We start from the raw sequence: 22,886 nt of genomic DNA on the forward strand, positions 1-22,886 counted from the left end.
TAACTCCTCAAGGGCTAGTCAACAAAATAGGAAGAAACATAAATCTGTCACTTGTCTTTCCAGTCCTACAGGGCTAGTCATAGGGTATGAGCTACTGCTGTGTTAATCTATTAATAATAATAGATTTTAATTCATTTTTATATGAATAAAAGCTCCATTAACTTCCAATTAAAATTTGAGAAAATAAACATTAAAAAGTGAAATACACCCCCAGCACTATTTTCCTTGGGAGCATGTTCTTGCAAACAAAAGAAATGCAATAAAATAAATTTCTTTCCTAACATTTTCAGTATTAAACTTTCTCTTCCTTCTGTTTCCAACCTCCCTGACTTGCTTTCTTCTCTCCCACACTTTGAAGAGGTTTGGTTCTGCTAAAGACAGTCTCAGAAAAATAAAGTCAAAGAAAGAAGAGTGTTTGAAAATTGGTAAGAAAAAGATACAAGCAGTGGAATCATTTTGAAATATATTCAGTTGCAGAACTAAAGTTCTGGGATGTAAGTCAATTTCCATTACAAAAAGTAACACTGCAATGTAATAAACATTTCCAAGTCTCATAGAACAGCCCACTAATTTTGAGCAGAATTCAGGGTAAAAACAATGACGAGTTTGGATGAATGACTGGGATGCCTGTCATGTAAATTAACTTATGGCTCTTTCTGCATTTTATGGTAACACATGGCCCCGCGAGTTACATGTGACATATGTCAGATGTACATATACGTGTGTACATATTCATATACACACATACATAGCATTTTGGAGAAGATAGCCTATATTTGACTTCTTTGGGAATCAGATCCTGCACACACATGAGATTACATGAGTGCTCTTATTAGCTTTCAAATTAAGTTCTTTTTCTTTGGGAAATCTTTGGAGTTTAAAGAAAAACTCTAAGGACAGCCAATCTCTGTCTTTTCTTGGGCTGGCTCCTAGCTGACCTTGGTCACATACTGTTGTCCCAGCCCAAAAACCATCCAGTCTGGATGTCTCACAAGAAGCATTTCATGCAAGTGTATTAAGTTGGAAAAACTGAGCTCAATCAGCACAGCTCGAAACAAGAACTGCCCTTATTAAAGGCCACCTTCACTGCTGTCAATCACATACACTGTGCACTAAAAATAGTGTGGGCCAGGGCATATTACAAGTCATAGTCACACCCCTGGAAGAGCCTGGAGAACAGGGGCAGGTACACAAACAGCCCTGCTGGGGATCTGGGGCCAATGCACACACCAGCTCGGGCACTGAAGAGGACCCTGGGCAGGAGCTCACACCGTTGTGACCTGGTCACAAAACTGCAAGGATACCTGTTTCTGATTACTTTTCTTAGGTTTTTGTCCCTAAGAAAAAAACCATTCTCCAAACTGTCACTTCGTAGAACATGATCTTTTAGTTCTGGTCTCCACATCCCAAAATGGAACCTTTCAGTTGAGTAAGTAGAAATAATTATAGTAAAGGAAAAGGTCCACCTTCCTGTTTCCTCTGAGGTCATAATCCCCATTAGGAAAAGCCTTGAAGATCACTACTGACTCCAAGCAAAGAGAGATTTGTTTGCTTTTTATTTCTCCATACTTGTAACAGAGAAATATTTTTGGTTTTCATTTCAGAAGGCAAGGCTTTAGATAGTTGTTTCATTCAATCACTATTTGATTCTTCTGGTATATTTTAAATAAGGTCTTTCTATATATTAGAATATGAAGAAATCATAATATCCAGGAGAAAATAATTTTAGAATCAGTTAACTAACATAAGGGAAAGGGGGTTTCTGCTATGATATCACTGTATTTTTCTTCAGGGATTCTACAAAACAAACTGTTCTACCTAATTTCCTATAGCCTAGGAGGCAAAGGCACCACCATGACCAAAAAAGTATTCATTCAGAGAAGGAACAGTTCCAAATTCTCAACATATGAACTTGGCTCTGTAACCCAGAATGAGGATTACCATCAAATCTTTAATCCTGAGCAATGAAAATATAACTCTATGATGCCATGAAAATCAGCAAGCCTTTAGGTTCCTACTTTGATATTGTTTCCTACTAAGAGCGATACTGAGCCCTGATGAAACCCCCATTGTTTCTGCTTCTCCCCTCACTGGCTCACCTACTGCCACTAGGTGGGGGTGGGGGTGCGCTGGTGGTGCAGGAAGGGACTGAACTCGATGTGCATCCTCTCTAAGTTATTGGGCATCTTAATTATAACAAACTATGGATATTTTATAGATAAGAAGAGGATGAATCCAGACGAGGTATCTGGGAAGACAGGCTTAGAGGTGAGGCTGAATTTAATTACACAGGCAGCCAGCTGGTCTTCCACTCCCCATGGCCCATAATGCAATTTGTCTTTAATCAGCCAGTTTCAACTGCTATGCTTAAAGCCATCTGTGTGGCTTCTTACCTAAGAGGCTTTCGAGGGTATCCTGCCAGGTTTAGGAAATGAGGCTTGGGTGGAAGGGGGGGTCTTTTTGGTTTCTGTGGAACACCTGGGGCGCTTTGTGGTCCCTCACCGCTTCTTCCTTTTTCAGCCGCTAGGGATAACCTCTTGTAGTCTTCCCGCGCTTGTTTAGCCAAAGAGCGTCTCTTCTCATCAGCTGCTTTGGATTTTCGCACTAGAAAAGCAAGGGGGTTTGAGAAAGGCCCTGGTCAGCCCACAGAGATGGTGAGAAGAATCAGCTGGTGAAGAGAGCAGTCTCTCAGGAGATCTGTCATCGGCTGATAATAACGAACAATCACTATCAACACCTAGGACTCACATAATTTGGGCCTGCACATTCACAATTGCCCAGCATTCCCTGCAGAATTCCTGTATTTCTAAGGGGGTTTTAGGACTTCCTAAGGGGGAGAAGGAGGAGGAGGAGGAAGGGAGGAGACAGAAATGGAGAACCACATGTTTGAGAATTCCCTGCACTTGGGTAAGACTAAGTGATGAGACACAGCCTGAGTGCGAATTCCAACTGGCTGGGAGCCTTTGAATAGGAAGAGGTGATATCACATCCCTCAGCTCAGCTCAGGACATCACTAGCAAAGATCAGGCTGTCAGGAACTGCTCGGCGCAGTGGCTCGTGGCTGTGCACAGGGTGAGAGATCGGAGAGGCTCACCACAGGTCACACTCAGAGCCCCCAAAGAGCTGAACCAAATGTGAATTGGCCTACCAGACCAAAAAAATAAAATGATTCTCACCACAATCAGAGAATGTGCTGGTACACATAAAAAGCACCCCAAGGCCACCTTTTAATGTTGCTTTGTAAAATAGAGGGTTTATTGTTTTGTTTTGTTTCTGTTTTAGCAACACAGTAGTAAAGAGCTCTAATGCAGGATGCTAAGACTAATTTTCATTGAGTGTGTTTGCACTTCATGTGCTCTTGGTCAAGCCCTGTTATGCTGGACTTCAAAGAGATGCCAAAAATATTCCATTACACTAGAATTTCACTGCATGGAAGTGACTGGATCTTGCAAATATATTCATTTCACAAAACTGTCATGTTAATGGTGTTCATTGTAATGGAAATGAAGACAGGATTCTCCACATCCTGCAAACATTGTCACTCCCATTCTCCTGTTCTTGCTCTCAAGTGGCCTCAAGGGATGACCTGGCTGGTAAACCTCTGAGTCAGCTGGAAACCCTCATCATGTCTCAGAGCTGCATTTTTCCCTAGCATCCCTGAGCATGCTCTGCTCTGCCTTAGCCTGCACTGACCTCTTCCTGAGGGGTTTTATCTCTGGCAGTGCTAACTCAAAAAGGAGTCAGGGTTAGGTCACAGGTATGGGAGGGATGCTGATATATCCAACCTGTTATTCCTGGGTTCTTCTATTACAAAGTTAAGGTGAGTTCACTGTTGAAAATTTAGAAAAGTACAGAATAACAAGAAGAATTCAAATAAATCTCAAATCCCATCCCTCCAAAAAAAGTTGTTAACATGTTAATAACCTTCCAGTTCTTTTACTATCCTAAAAGAGGGATATTTTTCATACTATTTTATAATATTTTTTTCTTCTTCAAGCGAAAAAAAGATACAAACATATCCCAAGGTCATTAAACCCTCTTCCAAAACATGTTTTTTCAGAGCTATATACCATTCCATCAAATAGCTATATCACAACTGTGATGGTACAAAGATGAATGGAGAACCTTTCTACTATTCGAGAAGTGACTCGTAAGCCTTTGTGTAACAACTTAGCAATAATTCTCTCAACAACCATTTTAAGTGCTTCTTAGATGGATCATTTGTTAAGAGAAGGAATTGGCCTGGAGGGTCTAGGGTGTTATGGAGGCCTCTGGGTACTCACGAGATGCCTGCCACTCTGAATCTTCTTTCCAGCTTTTATAAATCTGCTTGGTTTTCTCCTCATCTATTTGTTTTAGTTCTTCATCTTGTGTTTTCTTCACGGATTCTTTCTTCTGTTTAAAAAAAAAAAAACAAGAACAAAAACAGAAACAAACACTAGTGAGTACCTCTGGCAGTTTTCTGAGAGGAGGAAGAAGAAGAGGGGAGAGGAGGAGGTGGGGAGTCAGGGACACTGAGGGGCTGGTTTCTATGTAACTCCCTCTGGCCCCCTGGCTAGGCAATTTGGGGTTGGTGATACCTGAGGCTGACTTTATCAGGACCTAGCTGTGCGACCACATGGCCCATTACCAAACCTCTCTTAGGCTGTCTTCGCCTAAATAGAATTAGAAAATTGAAAATATTTCATAGGGTTAAATAATATTTAAAAAGTGTCTCGCATAGTCTGTAACACATAGTAAGACTCAATAAATATTCATTTTCCTCAAACACAGCACTTAGCTGTTTTAAACTGAATTCCCTCAAGCAGTGTGTAAACACCGCTTCATGGCAGCAGCATAAACACTGCAGCACCTGACAGGCTCCATGACGATAACGGTATGTTTCTAGAGCAGCCTCAGCCGTGTCTCCGTGTGCCCTCAAACCATTGTGTCTAAAACGTGGTGCCAGGGCCGCCTGGCGGCTCAGCCCGTCAAGGGTCTGCCTTTGGCTCAGGTCATGGTCTCAGGGCCCTGGGACCGAGCCCCACACTGGGCTCCCTGCTCCCTTATCCCTCTCCCTTTGCCCCTCCCCCCACTGCTGCTCTCTCTCTCTCAAATAAATAAAATCTTAAAAAAAATTATTTAAAAATGTGGAACTTACACATGATTTTAGGTGACCCAAAAAGGAATATTTTTTGTTTAAAAAAACCTTTTTTTTACAAAGCATCCTCTTCAAGAAATATAAGAAACACGAGTCTTCCTTAAAAAGGCAATTTGTTTTTAAAATTGTAAAATATACATAACATAAAAATTATCATTTTAACCTTTTTAAAAATTGTGGAAGAATACACATAACAAAAACCGTGTTAGCCATTTTGAAGCGAACAGCTCTGTGGCATTAAGTACACTTGAAGGGAATTAGTTTTTAACTAAAGAAAAACTAACACACCAAATCACTTAGGTCTAAAAAGTACTTTTTTGGGTATTGCCTTCTGAGTGCTTATTAGAAAGCTGAATTTAGCACTTGGTGAACTAAATAAAAGCCTCGGTCACCTAAATAATGAAGCAAGTTGAGGGGGTCAGAAAAGACTGACCATGCTTCACTCTGCATCTCAGAATTGACAGGTCTTTTTTTTTCTTTTGTGTTTTCCTACAGAAAGATAAAGACAGGGGTGCCTGGGTGGCTCAGATGGTTAAGAATCTGCCTTTGGCTCAGGTTGTGATCCCAGGGTTCTGGGATCGAGCCCCGCATCAGGCTCCCTGCTCAGTGGGCTCCCTGCTCAGTGGGAAGCCTGCTTCTCCCTCTCCCTCTCCCTCTGTTGTTCCCCCCACTTGTGCTCTCTCGTTCCCTCTGTCAAATAAATAAATAAAATCTTAAAAAAAAAAAAAGAAAGATAAAGACATTCTTTCTGTTAAATTATTTTACCCAACTGAAATATAAACATTGATGTTGTGAAACTTGTTTTCCATCATTGTGGGAAGTCATAAATCACAGTTAATGTAGGAGGTGATCATTCATACACTGTCTTTCATTTCAGGTGTAACTAAACTTTTGTGTATTTATAATTTTCATTTTTTTTCTTACTTTCTTTCCTGCCTAGAGCTAAGGCCCCTTGGTTTCCTAATATTATAAAAACCAAAAAACCAGCTTTTGGTGTTTTAAATGACTGTTAAAATTTGCTATCACCTTACTGAAGCCATTTATAAACCTGAAATACATAAAAAGGACTGCTAGCAATTTCTAAGCTTAAACAGAAAAAAACTTAAAAGTTGAGCTTTGTTCATCTTCCACATGCATATTTTAAAATGATTTAAAATGGTTAGAAAAGAGCCATAACATTAAACCATGATAGCATGGATAGTGCTGCTTAGGAAAAGCAAGACGTTTACAAAGTGAATCTACTTCAGGAGAAATATTCAGTCACTAATAATGCAGGTGGTACATGGTTGATGACAATCAAATGTTGGGGAGTGCTATAGCTAGTAAATCATACTCCTTTTTAACCAGCAGTGTTATTATGTATGGGGCACAGAGGGAAAGGAGACACATTAATGAGTTTCACAGAGTAATGGATGAGATGAGCCCTGATCACTCTATTTATTCAGAGCAGCTAGAAACCTTATGGACTTGTCCTGACTTTCTCTAAGAATTCCTCCAGAAAATTTACTTTTAGCAAAATCTTTACAGGTTGGTCTTTACTTCCTCTACTTAGGAAACCAAACCATTATTTCGTGTTTAGAAGTGTTCGCAAGAAGCATATAGGTCCAGGATGGGGATGGTGAGCGCAAGCGTGTGAAAGTCAGGTAGAGGCTGAGGGGTGAAGGGGCAGCAGGGCTGAGGCTGGACACTGGTCCAAACACCCACAGGCTGAGGTTTAGACATGGGGATGGGCAGTTTGATGTCAAAACATCTCCCACAGAAAGACTCTCATCCCAGCCTGCTAATGGAAATACTTCCCACCGGTTTCCTCATTAGACCCTCTCCATTGCCTCCAAAGTCAGAAAGCTCTGTTTTATTATTTTTGTTCTACAGAGAAGCTGGCTAAGTGATCTATCTTCTTGTTCATTCTGTTGAGTTCCCATATAATTTCTTAAGTTAGAGAAGGAATGCATTCGCCCATGGCTCTGGGTGTTCTCATGCGAGGGTGTGAAGACTGAAAATCTGACTGTCTCACATCTAAAAATGCTTGAGAACCATTGAGTCTATCCCCCTTATTTTGGAGACAAGATTGCTCAGGCTCTCTCTTTTCCATCTAGACTCACTCTCTAAATGATCTCATCTTTCATCATGGCTTGACATAACACCAAGATACCAGATTCCTTATAAAAGTATACACGATTTCTCAGCCCTAATCTCCCTTCTCATTCACTGACCTCTCTGCCGTTCCTTGACCATGTCAAGCGAGCTCTTGCCTTCGTGCCTTCATACTTGGTATTGCCTCTGCCTGGGGCATAATTTCCCCACCATCCACATGGCTCCCTCCCTCATTACTTCAGGTCTCTGCTCCGGTAGTGCCTTCTCAGGGTAGCCTTCTCTGACCACATCTATAAAAAGCCAATCCCCACCCTCCCAGCATTCCTCAGCTCCCTTATCCTGCATTATTTCTCTCCACAGAACTTATGACCATCTGACCTCATAGATGTGCTTGTTGTCTGTCTCCCTCGTCCAGAATATAAGCTTCCTGAGGGCAAGGATTCTATCTGTTTTGTTCATGATGCTTCCAATGCCTGTAAAAGGGCCTAGCACATAGGAGAAACTCAAGAGATGTTGGTTGAATAAATACACAGATCCTTTGTTTTTCTATCATTTAAAATGAAACAATGTAATCCGGGCAGTGTTACTGAAATTCTCCTTTAGATGCTCTATTGTTTCTGTTTTAGAAAGGTACATGTTATATCAGCATGATGCACACTGGGACTACACTGCAGAAATTCATCATGGTTTCTCCAAGTCTCCATGCAAGCTGTCCCAGTTCACGCATGTCCCTGCAGATTGCACTGTCCACTGGAACACGGGCCTCTGCCCCATCTCAGGCCTGTGGTCACTCAGAACCTTCTCTTTACAGCTCCGTATCTTGCACTACTTTTTCAAACTTTCTGCAGGTCTAATCCTACTATGGTTTCCAGCTGCCCATCTATGCTCCATTTATTGTGAGGAATGTACGATGTGATACAATCCAGCACGATGGAGGAAGCTGGCTCTGCCTGTCAGGGAATCACACCTGGATGGATGTGTGAGATCTGAGTGCCTGAAGGTGCTCCTAGCACAGTGGGCATGGATGGCACAAGAGGCTGCTCATCGAACAGGGTCAAGCTCACAGAAACAAGGAACACATAAGGAACTTAATCTGCATTCATGATTTCTGCCAAGGTAAATGCTTCATTTATTGCTCTCTGAAATCAGTCTTCCCTCAGTGTTCGCTGCAGCCCACGATGTTGTCTCTGTGTTAGATCTTCCATGAGGAGTTTAGCAGATATGTCTTGGCATCTGTTCTTTCCATGATACTCAAGACTTTTCCAACTCCAGATAAACAGGTATGAATAGCTATGTTCACAAGCTTTTAAAGACAAATTTCACATTCTGCTGCTTTCATTTCTGCATGAGACTAATACACCAATTTGTGAAACATTAGTGGAAATGGCTATGCATTTAGCCCCCTGAAGACAGAATGTAAGTCTTTACCTGGTGAAATCCATATGCCTTCATACGATTGATAGAATCTGCCAACATTTGTTGAATATTTCTTGAGGAACTGGAGAGTGACTAAAAATTAAATGAAACATGTTTTTATACCATTTAGAGCTACAATGCAATTTTAGTAGATAACCTGTTCGTGCTCCTCTCATTTCAATGTCCCCTAACGTGCCCCTGCCCCGCTGGTGGATGCACCCAAGTTTCCCACCAGCACCTGAGTTCCTGAGCCAATAATGACTGAGGCAGCAGGTATGCAAAGCCTCAGCGCCTTCCCACTCAGTAGGGCTTAGAAATGAATTATTGCTCAAGATCCTGGAGCTGGTGGTTTGCTCATGACAAGTGGGTTTCTGTATTTTATTCCCAGCTGGCCCTAGGTTCCCTGAATGACTTCTAGACATCACCATTATTCCTTAATTTAAATTCTCTTCTTCTCTTCATCCCTGCTCTACCTCATCCCCTGTTTTAGCTCAGACCAGAGAAACTCAGTCTCTGCCATTTAACTGCATATGCCTTGCTCCCTATCTAGGTAGGACCAGAGGCAAGACTGGAATATCAGTTCGTTGTGTAGGAGCCCTGCCCACTTTCCCTGCCTGATCGCACTCCCTCCCCTCCTCTCCCACCACTATTACCCAGACCATTGTCTGGGTTTCTGCTGCTCCAGACAGATTTCCCAGGAGGCAACTCCTGCCAGTGGGGTTCCCAGATCCATTGCCTGGATTCCCTGGTGTCACTCTTGCCTGCCACATGCCAACTGCTCAGGCATTGCGACTGATCTGGCATATCACACTGAGGGCCTCTTTAGACCAGGTCAGTTACCTGGTCCCTGTCACCCTGTCCCTGGCCCGAGCGCAGAGTCTGGGCCAAGTCCCAGCATGAAAAGCCACATGCCCCATACAGCTTAATAGAGCCACCTGCAGCCCAGGATTTATGTGCCTTGTGCCTGAGGATTCACTCCTAAATTTTGGTATCGATCAGAAATTGTCAGTAAATTTTCAGAAAAATGTTGGTACCAAGATTCAGTGTGGAGCACAGAGGATACTTTAGGGTCATTACTATGCCATGTGATAAAACAGTGTGGCTACCTCAATTTTACCCCCTTTTTCACAGTAGCTACACTATATTTCCCAGCTGCCCTAGCAGCTAGGTGTGCCCGTGGGAATATGTTATCTCCACTATAATGCAGGTGATAACTGGTATTTGCCACTTCTCTTCTAGCCCTTAAAACCTCCTTAACACATGCCTCTAGACCACTTCCCCTTTCCTTTGGGCTGAAATGGTGATCACAGTTATGCTACTGCTAAAGACAGGAGAGCCATCAAAAGCCCGGTCCCTAACTGACTGTATGGACCTGGGCCCTCCTGAACCAGAACCCATCCTGGATGTTGTAAGACAGAAAAATGAACTTCTGTTGTGTTTTGACCATTGCGGTTTTGGTCTATTTGTTACAAAAGTTTCGTCTATCTTAGTTGATAAAACTGGCCATGGCAATTGCTGGTGGTACCCTTCAAGCCCTCTGTTGGGCATTTTGACTATTATGGGGAGTGCTATTAGTCATGGAAGGTCCATTATGACCAGGCACTGTGCTAGTGACTTAATAAGTATTATTTTTCTTTCTCACAACATCTCTGATGGATGGGCAACACAATGCCCAATTATCAGAGGAAGAGGCTGAATGGCAGAGGAGTTGTGTATCTGGCTGGCATCACACAGCTGATTTGTTCCAGAGTTTATACTTTTTCCACTATGTCAACATTGTAATGATAGGAAATGAGTTGTAGGTCAAAAGTTTCTTTATGCTTATTACTTGGCAAAAAAAATGAATCCTACAGGTTTCACAAATACTACCTACCATATTCTGTCTTGTTTTTTAATATTATAAAAGGATACATAACTGCTTTGCATCCAAAATAGTACAGTCAGCAGTTCTTATTTATGAACAGGTTAGAACTGTTCCAACAGGTTTTGTGTATGTCTGCTCAAAAGCCCAGTGTAATTTTGAAGGGTTTGGACTTGCAGCCTCTGAATAAATGTCCACCATAAGGAATGTGAGCTTTAAAAACAGGCTCACTCTCCCTTTCTTCAATGATATAAGATCTGTGGGGCATCATTTTGCAAAAAGGATCAGTTTCTTCTATGTTGAAAATTAGGAGGCAGGTAACCACCCTCTCTTGCCTCCTCAAGCACCGTAGATAAGGTTCCAGCTACAGTAGCTATACAACCGCCTCTCCACTGGTTTGTCACAGGACCTGGACCCATGCAGCTGGCAGAGCTTTGGACCAAGGATTTGTCAGTGGTACGTCCACCACACTCAGCCTTTAAGCTCTCGAACAAACTCTCAGTTGTTTCCTGAATTAGCATCAGGCTAACAGGTATCTGACATGTCTCTTCTAACATATATTTTACTTTGTCAAACATTATTCCCCCTATCACTTGCCAATTACTGTCATGGGTATAATACTTTAAGCATACTGTATGAGTTATTCTTTGTCCCTTAGAATTATTTGTTCAACTGAATGATTCATCTTATATACACATACAACATTGTTTCCTCAACACTTGCTTTTTTTTTATTAATTTTTTTTTCCATCATTTATCTATCACCAAGGGCAGACTACCCCAAGATGGACCACTTTGGCATGCAGATTATTTTTGAGCTAAAAGCAATCAAAACACAGCATATTCAGGAAAAGCTCTTTACCTCCCCACCTCAACTGCCTAAAAGAATTTAGATAAAGGACCTGCTCCAGGAAGAGAACTATCGCTGTAGATAACTACATTATACTATGAACTAGGTATGGCAGAGAGGGAAGAACAAGCAAAGCCTGTTTGATCAAAGTCCTCTAGGTCCCATTCTTTTTGAGTGGCCCAGCAAACATTTGTTCACCAAACACTCCTTTTCATCTTCCTGTGAATTGCATTCCTCCCCTTTAAGTCCCAGACCCTTAGCCTCTTTCTCCTTAGTTCAGGATGATATATATATATATACCTCATTTTGCTCGACTGTCTTTGGAATTTCCATGTCTGTGTGGGTTTCCCATACATATGAAATTAAATTTGATTTTCTCCTGTTAATCTGTCTGATGTCAATTTGATTCTTACTCTGGCCGGAAGGACCTTGATGGGCAGAGGAAATTCTTCCTCCCTGACACCAGCATTTCAACATTCTCGCTGCTTTTGCACTTATCAGAAATGATGAGGTTATTCCTATTCTTAAGATAATTCAAAACTAAGCACAGGCACATGAACCAGACAATGAAATGGATGTGATGCTGGGGACTGATGGGACGAGTGTGACCATCAGCACCATCTGCTGGAGCCAGTCAGAGTTGCCTGTCTTTCTTTGTCAGAAGGTTTCGGTTCTGTCTTCAGTATACCAAAGCTCAAAGTTGGTTCTTGAGTAGAAGAGTCTGAGCATAAATAATTTCGATTAGTTTAACAACCACCCAGTTAACAACTACATGATACTTCTACTGAAATACTTCTATATGTTTAAAATATATTGTAAACTCCAAAACTATTCACATATACTAAGAACCACATTTATGAAAATTCTAATTTTCAAGGTGAATCAAGATTTGCCATTATTCCAAAGTGCTAAAATAATAATGTGGAGAACTAATCAAGACTTGTGTAGAGCAGGTTCATTCGGATACACTTACACGTTCTATAAATCCATGAAATACAAGTTCAAGTTCAATGTAATAGACTAACAATAGTATATCCAAAAGAGATTTCCTTTATTGAAAAACAAAACCAGATTACAAAGACTCAAAAGTGATGATTAATGACACCAATACCAGCTGGAGACAATCTTAGGAATACTGTTGCCACTTTGAGCATTCTCAGAGTGAAGATAAAGAGGCTTCTCAGAAAGGGTACCACCCGTCTGAAGCTTCCATATGATGTTGTGCTCCAAGGAATATACTCTTTAGTTATTCCTATTTGTAACACAAGGAAGAGAGGAAAACTACCACCTACCTGCATAATTTTTGCTTTCAAAGCACTTTCAAGTCCAATATATCATTTGACCTTCATTACCAACCCCACAAGGGTGTCAAAGCAGGTACTGTCCCTTTACCAAAGAGCAAAGCTGACCTGTTAATAGGTAGGAAAGCAGAGACTGAAACCCATGTCCTTTCCATGTCTACACCTTGCTCTTTCCATGGGGTGTCTCAGAGAGAACAGATGTTCGTCCTCATGCATACAAGCCTCTGCAGCCACCTCCCATTTGCTACATTAAAGATGTGTCTGCAGCTGCTGAAACTCTAGGGGCAAAGTTAAAGCAATCTTACCTGCTTCATATTTCCCTTATTTAAAAATAAAAACTGCCATCAAATATTTATGCAAAAGCTCCACAAAATAAAGTGAAAACTTGAATGTCAGTGACATCAGAAGCTAGTGGACTTCCTGCAGATACCGAGTCAGAATGGTCCCCTCTAGTCAGCACAGGCCCAATTAGATCTGGGAGTGGAGCCCATCTGTATTGACCAAAGGGTGGTATGAATGTTTATATATAAGTATATTTTAATTACCATTAAACTTAAAAGCATGGCAATTCAAATCTATATAAGCAACTGGATTATCAAAAGATGCTGTAGCATCAGTATTACATGGTTACAAATTACATTTTCCCCCAGAGACTACGTGTCCTATGAGGATTATTCTAGTTCTATTCACTTTTAAAATGTGATTTGAAAAATAGTTCGTTCTGGCTTTTAATTTATATTCACTCTGTTTAAAAGTAGGATTATGCAATTTATTAATTCCAAATAAACCAGAAAGCTCCAAAAAACAGAAAATTTTTTAAGAGCTGAAATGTATTTTTTATTTGCCTGAAATTCATACACATATGCCGCACTGTATTTCAAAACCAATTATATGGTTTTATTGAGTGGGTTCTCATGCCCCACTGTTTGTTTAGCACAATCATAGGTATTGTGACAGAAATAGAAGGAATACTTTTTTTATACTGCAAATGTTTGGAGGTAGCTTACAAAAACATATACAATAAAAATGACAAAGATAAAAATAGGTAAACTGCATGATCGGGGAAAACAGATAGGATATGAAGAGGAGGGAATAATTAGAAGAAATAAAAGACACTGTCCTTGCCCTCAAGGAGATTACAGTCTGGGGAGAAAACTCAACCTGAAAATTGTATGAAATATGAGAAGACAGTGCGTCATTATAATAACTCTGAGGTAAGATTATAAATACATATTGAGCTCAGAGGAGAGGGAGGCCACGGAAGGCAAGAGTAAGGTTTAGATAAAAAGGTGATAGGACCTGGACAATGAAGAATGGAGAGATTTTTGAATAGGTTATCAGGGAAAGCAAAGGACATACAGGGGACCAGACCTTATGCAAAATGGCTCAGCAGCAACCATCAGGCAGGCATGTTTGTGGGGAGATGGAAAATCCATGACTAATACAGAAAACGTGTAGTCTGTAGTTCGCTCATGGCCAAATGCTGGCAAGTCATGAAAGGCAAGCAGAAGTATTTACCTTGATGTTGCTAGAGGTTTCCTAATACAGAAGTGATGTGGGAAAAAGATGCGAACAGCAATTATCTATAAGATTAGGATTATGGAGATAAGCAGGGGGGTCAGGGAGTCAGGGAGAACATGAGGAGATAGAGAGCTAGACCTTGAATGGGGAGGTCAGAGGGAATGAAGAGGAAAGTAAAGTCAGAAGAGACATTAAACAGAAAATTTTTAGCATTCATTTTTTATGGTAAAGATAAAAATGATGAATTAACAGGCTAAAACCAAGAGTTTACTTTTGAGAACAAACTACTACGTTAAGTATTTAGCCATCTTGTTCTTACACCTCTTAAATCCATGGTATTCCTCAATGGACTGCAGGTTAGAATAATAACCTCCATGAAGGCAAAAGACTGTATCTGCTTAATTTACTGGTCTCTGGGGCCTCAGCAAACAGAACAGTGACTGGCACTTAGTAAAGGCCTCAATAAGTATTTGGTGCATGAGTGAACTCACCATAAATTCCGAAACACTTTCTCAATCATTAAAAAATAGTCAGTCTAGTTTTAATATTAATCAAGAGAGACAATTAAAATTCTCTGAAAATTGATGGCCTGTAACTCACCTAGTTTGCTAACCAGGTTACTGGAATAATCAGATCATCCTATTTCCAGCCATTTTAAATAAAACTTCCCAATGATGACTATAATATTAAGCATTTGAGCATACTGGGATTTAGCTTTTTCTTTCTAAAATAATAAGAGAGGCAGAATAAAGAAGCTGCCTTGATAAAGTTACAAAGGAGAATAATATAGAGTGGAGATATCTTCCAAAGGCCAACTAGACTAACAAGATGGAAAACAGGACAATCAATTTTACTAGTGAAAATATGGTACATGGTCCCCATGGAATGATTTTTTTGAAACGTGAATTAGGACAACGGATACCCTAGGGAGTCTTTTCCCTACTTTGCTAACATTGTTCCTAATAAAATCTGTGCACAGGGACTATTGGATAGACTGACTTAAAAGTACAGCAGACTCTAATATGGTGTGTAGTTTTTAATCTTTAAATAACACATTGTCGGGGTTTATTTTGCACATATTAGAGCATCGAACTATCATACTGGATGAACATCTGTCCACTTCCATTGCACCTTCCTCCTACAACCCTCAAAGCAATACGCAAACAGCAGAACTGGGCAGGGATGTGCTCAGAAAATGCAATAATGCAGAACTGGTAAGGGCTGTTAGGGCAAAGCATTTCAGATACGAAAGAGTTCCAAATGCCACCCTCACCATCTCACCAGGGACACACCTGATATATATTCCCTGAAAAACGAAAAGAAGACAAGCAAGGGAAATAAAGTAATTATTAAATATAAAGTATAAGGATAAAGTAATAAAGGATTGTTAAGAGAATAGAGTCTTAAAAGCACGATGGCTATGGGAAGTCTTGACACAACAGAATATAGGAACCTAACTATAAATAATAGAAAATAATATTTATATCATACATAATACCATACAAAACACTTCAATAAAAATTGCTTCATTTGGATTGTTCTCACATCCAATCCAGTGATGCGTAGCTCTAATAACTGCCATTGTTTAGGTAGGAAATAGAGCCCCAGACATATTAAATGAGTAAGTGGTCAGCAGGACCTCATGTCTCTAGACATGTCTCCAGGATTCATAATTTCTTCTTGGCACACTACTTCTAGTGAGTTGGATAAGCAAATTACTGTAAATATCATGCAAAATGAAGTTGTGGTACCAACTTCATAATGTGCAATTCTCAAGACTAGAAATGTTTTTCTCTTTTGTCATTTACTTTATATTAAGCATTTTATACAACATACTGCTTTTAAAAACACAGCAGCTTAAATGGTTTCTAAGGCCCTAGGAGTTTGTAATTCTATCTTACATAAAGTTTTATTCTACAGACTACCATGAAATTCTATTACAGTTACATGGAAACTACTTGGGTAATTGTGTAACTTTCCGATTATGGCTCTACTTTTGAATTAATAAAATGAACACAACAAATCCTTAATCTGTTTTTGCCTAGTATACCCAACACTTTCTCTCTCACAAAAACAATACTGAAATGCTTCCTGCAGGTATACCAGAAGGGAATATACATCAAGACAGACAGTTACTGGTTTGGGATTCTCCCTCTTTTTTCTTCACATCTGTTGAAAAGAAAGCTACAGGCCCGAAACGGTGTCATTTAGGTTGAGGCTCCAAGTCAGTAAACCAAGACTTAATACCTAACCTAACTGCAGTTTCAACCCCCCAGAAATGTGATCTTTCAGCAGCCAACATGGGAATTTCCTGGCCAGCACTAGGAATTTTACTGATAGACCCCTTCCGTTCCCTTAGGAGGGCGACCTTGCCTAAAACAATGGATTCTTTGCTAATAATTTCCTTTTCTCCACTCCCTCTCTACTCTTCCTTTTCTGAGCCCTTTGGAGCGCCCCTCTACTTGCTAGACAGACATGCTGCCCAATTCATGAACCAATTAATAAGCCAGTTAGATCTTTAAAATCTGCTCAATTTAATTTTTGTTATTTAACACATCCAATTCAATCCTCAAAATTCTAGCCTGGATTTCAGGAATACATTTTCGCATTCTGTTTACATTGGGGTTCCTTATTATAAATGTGAACCCAACTCCCTTCAGGGCTTGACGATATAGCCGTGCGCAGATAAGAGCCAGGCAATGCCAATGTGGTTCCACCACGCCCAGGCTCAGGCCATCTACTCCAGGTGGGGTACAGACTTCTCCATCCTGCCTACTCACCAAGCTTTAGTACTTATCTCCAAGGAACCGTGATCTAAGACTACTTTACTAATACACTAATTTACACTCTTTACAAAAAGCACAAGCCACATATAACCCAAAACTTTGGTTGCTCTACAAGTAGCACTTGGAGAAGAATAGGGAAAAAAACCAATTCTTTTCACTTCTTTCAAAGAAGTGGCCCTGATCTTAGTATCTTGCTTCTCAATCTCTCCTTTATAAAGGCAAACAACCCAAATCTGGTTTTAGACAACTGCTGGTTTCTGAGTAGAGAGCAAGCTTAATTTTTTCATTTGGAAGGGATGTATGGAAGAAGGAAAACCCAAGCGGAAGTCCTTCATCATATCTGGAAAGAGTTTTACAGAGTGCTCCTTCACCACTGTCTACACAAAGCTACCACCATGGTGTCAATGTCAAGGTTACAGTCAAAATGTACAGTTTAGTAGCATATTTTTGTTATCATTCTGTTATAGTAAAATGACAGATTTAAAAACATACCAAAGCCTTGAGACAGTGCGTGCACAGACGTGCACGTGTGCAAAGCAGGGGTACAGATGAAAGAGGTGTCATCTCTAACTCTCGTTCTTTAAAGATATGAAGAGGAGGACTCTCATTCAAAGCGTTTAATCTATGAGCCTCAAGGTTTTTTGGGGTTATTTTGTTTTTTTTTAGGAATGCTTTAAATCCCGGATGTTTGTGTTCTAATTTTTTTAATCTTCTGTTTTGCAGTATGGTCCACTCTGAAGGCCATTTGTACAAAAATAACAAGTAGTTCTCTGGAGATAAAATCTACACGTGAGCAGATCTAGTTTTATTCAAGGTCCCTTTGGGGGCAAGGGCAGTCAGTCTACTGATTAACGAGTTCCCAGCCTACAAATTACATATAAACAGAGAAACACAAAGGGACTTATCTTTGAATTAGCATACTCTGCCAGTCTCCCAACCACACTGAGAACTGTTCTGTTCTCCCCCAAATTCTCTGACACCAGGGTGGGGAAAACACCGACAGCATCCAGAGGACTGTCCGCATCCAGGGTCCCTAAGATCTCCACTTAGCTGCAGGAGATACCCAAACTTACCCAAACTCCCCAGGAGGGGGTGCCTCACACAGTGCATCATCTGGCATTTTCTCTGGCTCCTGTTAACTCCCCCTCACACTTGCCTTTGCCTGGGAATGGCGTCTGCTTCCCAACCTGCATGTCTCAGAACCTAGCTGGATGAGAGCTAAATCCTGATATTTACCATCACCTCCGGTTCAGTGACAGACACCCAGGAACACGAAGTGTTTAACCGTGATCCACTGAGAACCACAACACTCTCACTAAATATTAAGCAGAGCATTATTTCTGAGTTTTCCAAGCACTATCACCACTGTCAAAAATAAGGACAGGACAGGTATCTTGTAGAGGGCAATAGCTTTTCAGAATAAGAACCTTACACTCAGCTCTAATCCAGGCATTACTTTTAGCCTCCTCCTCAGATTGCACAAACCATAGAGCCTCCCCGGCCTCCAGCTCTTCATCTGAAAAGTGAAAAGGACCAAGGCTGGGCTCATGATAAAAATAGCATCTTATAACTGAAGAACTTCAGGGAATAATTCTTGCTGCTTCCATTAGATGATCCTGGGCAAGCATTCTCATGTTTATAAATTTTCTCAGCTTCCTTTGTAAAGAAACAGTGTTGCTAATTTAATCCCTATTTTATAGGGATCCTTTTTACAGTATCCTTACAGGATACTGCCTGGAGTCACAGAGCTGTCTGGGAGGACTGAAGCCTCGCTTCCCAGACAAGAGGTTTTGCCCTGGGTCAGTGGTACAGTTTCACAGTATCTGGTACTTAATCGGGCAGTCTTACCTTTGGCTATCTATTTGTTAAAATGAAAATTTTAAAGCAACATAAGTATATTCTTTAAAAATTTTTTCATAAAAACTTGGACCCCAAGTTTTCTAAACCCTGAAGTGGGGATCCAACAACTCTTCTCAAAACCCCCAGTTTGCTTCTCAGGGTTCTAAGGGTGAAACAGAAATTCTTCAGCCTTAGACTTGGGACAAATTTTTCATTATTCTACAAGAGATCTCCTTGGATGAATTCATCTGCTAATGAAGATACAAAATAAATCATTATTATATTGGTATAAAATAATCCAAAGGTAAACCTATAGATTGGGCTGTTTAGTGTTCTGGTTCTGTTAGAAATTAGTTGGACAGTTAGGTAGTCAGGGCCAGGGTCCCCAACAAGAAGATATGGAGTCAGGACAGCTAACAGCACTAACATCCTGTTTTATAGCTTAGACAGGACTGCATTAGCTTTCTGCTTTGCAGCCTTTGCAGAATTGACTTTTGTAAAACATCCTAAAGTAAAAGAATTAACCACAAAGCATTTGTCACCATCATGGGCAAGGGGCAGTTAAAACATAAGCCTCCAGATGTCAGCAAAAAAGACCATCCACACATGGACAATAACCTAAATAGGTAGACAGATATGTGACCAAAGCCCTGATTGGCAGGACTCAGCACACCCTGCTTGCTGAAGATTATTTATGAGCTCCGCAAAAGAGCTCATAAAAATCCCTACACTTAGAGGGGCGCCTCAGTGGCTCAGTCAGTTGGGCGTCTGCCTTCGGCTCAGGTCATGATCCCAGGGTCCTGGGATTGAGCCCTGCATCGGGCTCCCTGCTCAGCGGGGAGCCTGCCTCTCCCTCTGCATGCTCCTGCTCTGCCTACTTGTGCTTTCTCACTCTCTGTCAAAAAAAAAAAAAAAAAATCCCTAAACTTGGAAACTCCAAAGGCAACCCTCTGGGTCCCCTCCCTCTCTGGGAGCTTTATACTACTGCTCAATAAACTTTGCTTTGCTACCCACCACTCTTTGGTCTACCTCTTCATTCTTCAAAGAGGCCAAAGTGACCAAAAACCACGGGCACTAAAGGCAGAAAATCCTGCAACAGTTCCACGGAAGGAAGGGTACATTTCTCTACATTTTTTATATGTGAGAAGATTAGCTCTTTCCCAGGTGGGCCAGAAGATACAGTTTTGAGTCTGAGATGGAAGGCTGTGGAGAAAAGCTCAGACTAGGATTGCCAATTGACTGGGAAAGACAATGCGTACTTCTATTTCCAGAAATGAGATTGGGTTCACCTCAGCCTTGTACTACTGGCCTTGAACCTCACATCTTTGCCTAAATTCTGGTTGAATATGAAAGTCCAGACCTCAGGGTGAGGCTTATCCATTGAAACTCTATAGAAACTCTCCTTTACAGCTGTACTGATATGAAAAATATTCGACTTCAGGTCATGCCTATGGGCGTTGTTTTAAGGTCATGAATGTCTGGAGGCGGAAAAATGTATGAGGAATCATCTCAGCAAACATCCCATCTCAACAGCTAACTGATGGCCAACAATTTGAGTAAGTGTGAAAAGGATTCTTTCCAAAGCTTGCAGATAAGAACCTGCCTCGGCCAAAACCTTGATTTCTGCCTTCTAAGACCCTAAACAGAGGACCTAGCCAAGCCTTGTCAGAATTCTGACCAAAGGAGCTGTCAGATAACAAACAGGTATTATTTGAAGCCATTTGGTTTACAGTAATTTGCTGTGGCAACAATAGAAAACATACATGAGACAAGCCTGGCTCCTGTCCCATCATGTGGCCTCTCAGCACCTCAAATGCACCTCCAGGACCCAGCCAAAGTACTTTCTCCAGTCAGGCTGCTCTCCTCTCTGTATCCCCACACATGATGCTTTCCTTTTTCTCACCACACACAGTCTGCATTTCCCTTAGGCCTTCCCCCATCCCTGCCTTCCACAAACCAGTGGAGCCCTGGCCACTTTCCAGCTAGAACTTGATTATGTCCTGCCTTACTTAGCACTAAGTGCTTCTAATCTTTCTTCTAACTCCTGAAGGATGAAGACCTTGTCCTGTGCCTCCTTTGCAGCTCCATAACACCTATCATTACATGTATTGGGACCCTGATAAATACTCAGAGAAGCACTGATTCAATCCATCCAGCCAAACCGTGCAAGATCTTCACGCATGCAGCCTGCACGCGGGACACACTCACAGAGAGGAGGCAAGGCTTCAAGTACTTCTAGCTGAAACAACCCCTTGGATTTTTACTGGGGTTTGCAGTTTTTCAAGCATTCCCAAATATATTATCTCATGTAATTTCTACAAAAAAACCATGAGATAAACAAGGCAGGTATTTTTTAATTCCCAGTTTTTATAGTTGAGAACACAGAGCCTCCAAAAAGTTCAGAGATTTGCCTAGCTAGCAAATCTGCCTCATGATAAATCCTGCCACACTGTGATGCTGTCACAGTGTGGGGCAGAGATGCTGCTCTGAAGATCTGGGAAAGAGCTGGGAGAGAAACAGCACGGCGGAGCCCTGAGCTCTGGGAAGCACCACTGCCGTGAAATCAGATTGTCGCAAGGTTTCCAGGCAGTTTGATGTAACCGGTTTAACCATGTCTGTTTCTCCACTGCTTCCCCAGGCTTCCTCTTCCTCTTTCTCCATGTTTTCTTACAGGAAAAGTTCTTCTGTTTAATTTTAAAGCTAACAACGTCTGGGTCTAAAGCATTCCTGCTCTAGGGGAAAAACCCCCCAAACTCTAATTCCAACAGTATGATCATTAAGATACAGATGTGAATACCTTCCCTGGGGCACGATGAGATGGCCAGAGCACTGGCCCTACGTTAGAGGAGCTGGTTTATGGCCCCGGCTTCACCTCTACTCAGGCTTTGCAGAAACCACTGCCCTTGATTCGTCCACTCAGAGAGCAAGAGCCTGTTTCACACCTATGTTTGTTGTGAGCATGAAGTGAAATGGCAAATCTAAGTCTTTTGACAACTATACAGGGCTATACACATTTTAAATGTCAAATTCCTCACCTCAACCACTATCACCCCAATTACTAGCACTAAGGCAAATCTGCCTGCTCCACCAATAAATATCCCAGGCTCCTGGCTGTGCTCTCAGGATGTACTGTTTTCTTCCGGTGATGCTGGCTGTGGCATTCATTTAGGCTGATTTCACCTTATTCAAAATACTACTGGTAAACAGGGAGGACAATGAAGGAGTAAGTGTTGAATTTACCCGAAGTCTTACACAGACCCAGAGGGGTCCCTGACTATGTTTGCCTTGACCCTTTCATAAGATAATCAGAGCAGAGCTAAAAAACACTGGCTGACACAAATGCAGAAATACTGTCTACTCTGATGCCTCAGTACAAATACAAGGGGTCACTATTAACCAGAAGAACTGCTTCCCATAACTAAATGACTCTACAGAAGAGCTTCTACAGTGCTGAATGCACATCAATATCTGGGCTGAATTTAACTTTCCCCTACTCTCCATAGCCCTTTGGAGAGTTTAGATCAGATTAGTAAGGGGTGCTTTCAGATTCAGGTCTGGAGTTCTCTGGTGATGATCTGTCATATGGAAATTTATTACAAAGCTAACAAGGCCATTTTACTTTAGTAAATCTGTAGTTGGTTTTCCGTGAATATTTTTCATAATTCTGGAAGACTGAGTGCTCTTTAAACCTGTCCATGGTTATTCAGATAAGCTTCATGATCACTAACTTCAATAAAAACTGCCTGACAATTTTTCTTTTTATAATAAATTTTAGGCCATGTGTAGACAATGAAAGTTTAAAGACATGACAATATCTTTCTAGATATTATAGTTAAAATAAATTATGGATGAAATGTGGACCTCTTTACTGTGCAAGCCTGAGTTGCATTTTGGAAACATATTGGATGACTCCCAAAGCTCTAGTCTTGGTTTCTCACCAGAGTTCTTGTCTAAAGGTACAGATCTGGGGAATACAATGAATTCTGTTTAAACACCCCAGGGTTGTGATGAGAATGAAAGTAGATAAACAAAAAGGAGAGCTTTCTAACTGATTTTTGGGCAAACCACTTATCTCTTTG

At 41.0% G+C, this 22,886-nt stretch overlaps 1 protein-coding gene across 4 annotated transcripts in view; it reads right to left on the reverse strand.

Annotated features, from left to right (window-relative positions):
- The window catches only part of SH2D4A (SH2 domain containing 4A), a 62,100-nt gene that overhangs the window by 16,420 nt on the left and 22,794 nt on the right, over positions 1–22,886 (reverse strand). For 3 of the 4 annotated variants that reach the window (XM_006733567.3, XM_031028470.2, XM_031028473.2), the window contains exons 5-7: positions 8,663–8,743; positions 4,284–4,395; positions 2,394–2,604 (exon numbers count right to left, since the gene is read on the reverse strand). In XM_006733567.3, the coding sequence (XP_006733630.1) occupies positions 2,394–2,604; positions 4,284–4,395; positions 8,663–8,743 (404 nt within the window). The remainder of the gene's footprint in view (positions 1–2,393; positions 2,605–4,283; positions 4,396–8,662; positions 8,744–22,886) is intronic. The other variant, XM_031028472.2, reaches the window with a different exon arrangement.

This window comes from Leptonychotes weddellii, chromosome 2 (assembly GCF_054177405.1).
Source record: "Leptonychotes weddellii isolate Sample4059 chromosome 2, ASM5417740v2, whole genome shotgun sequence".
In the NCBI taxonomy this organism is placed as follows: Eukaryota; Metazoa; Chordata; class Mammalia; order Carnivora; family Phocidae; genus Leptonychotes; species Leptonychotes weddellii.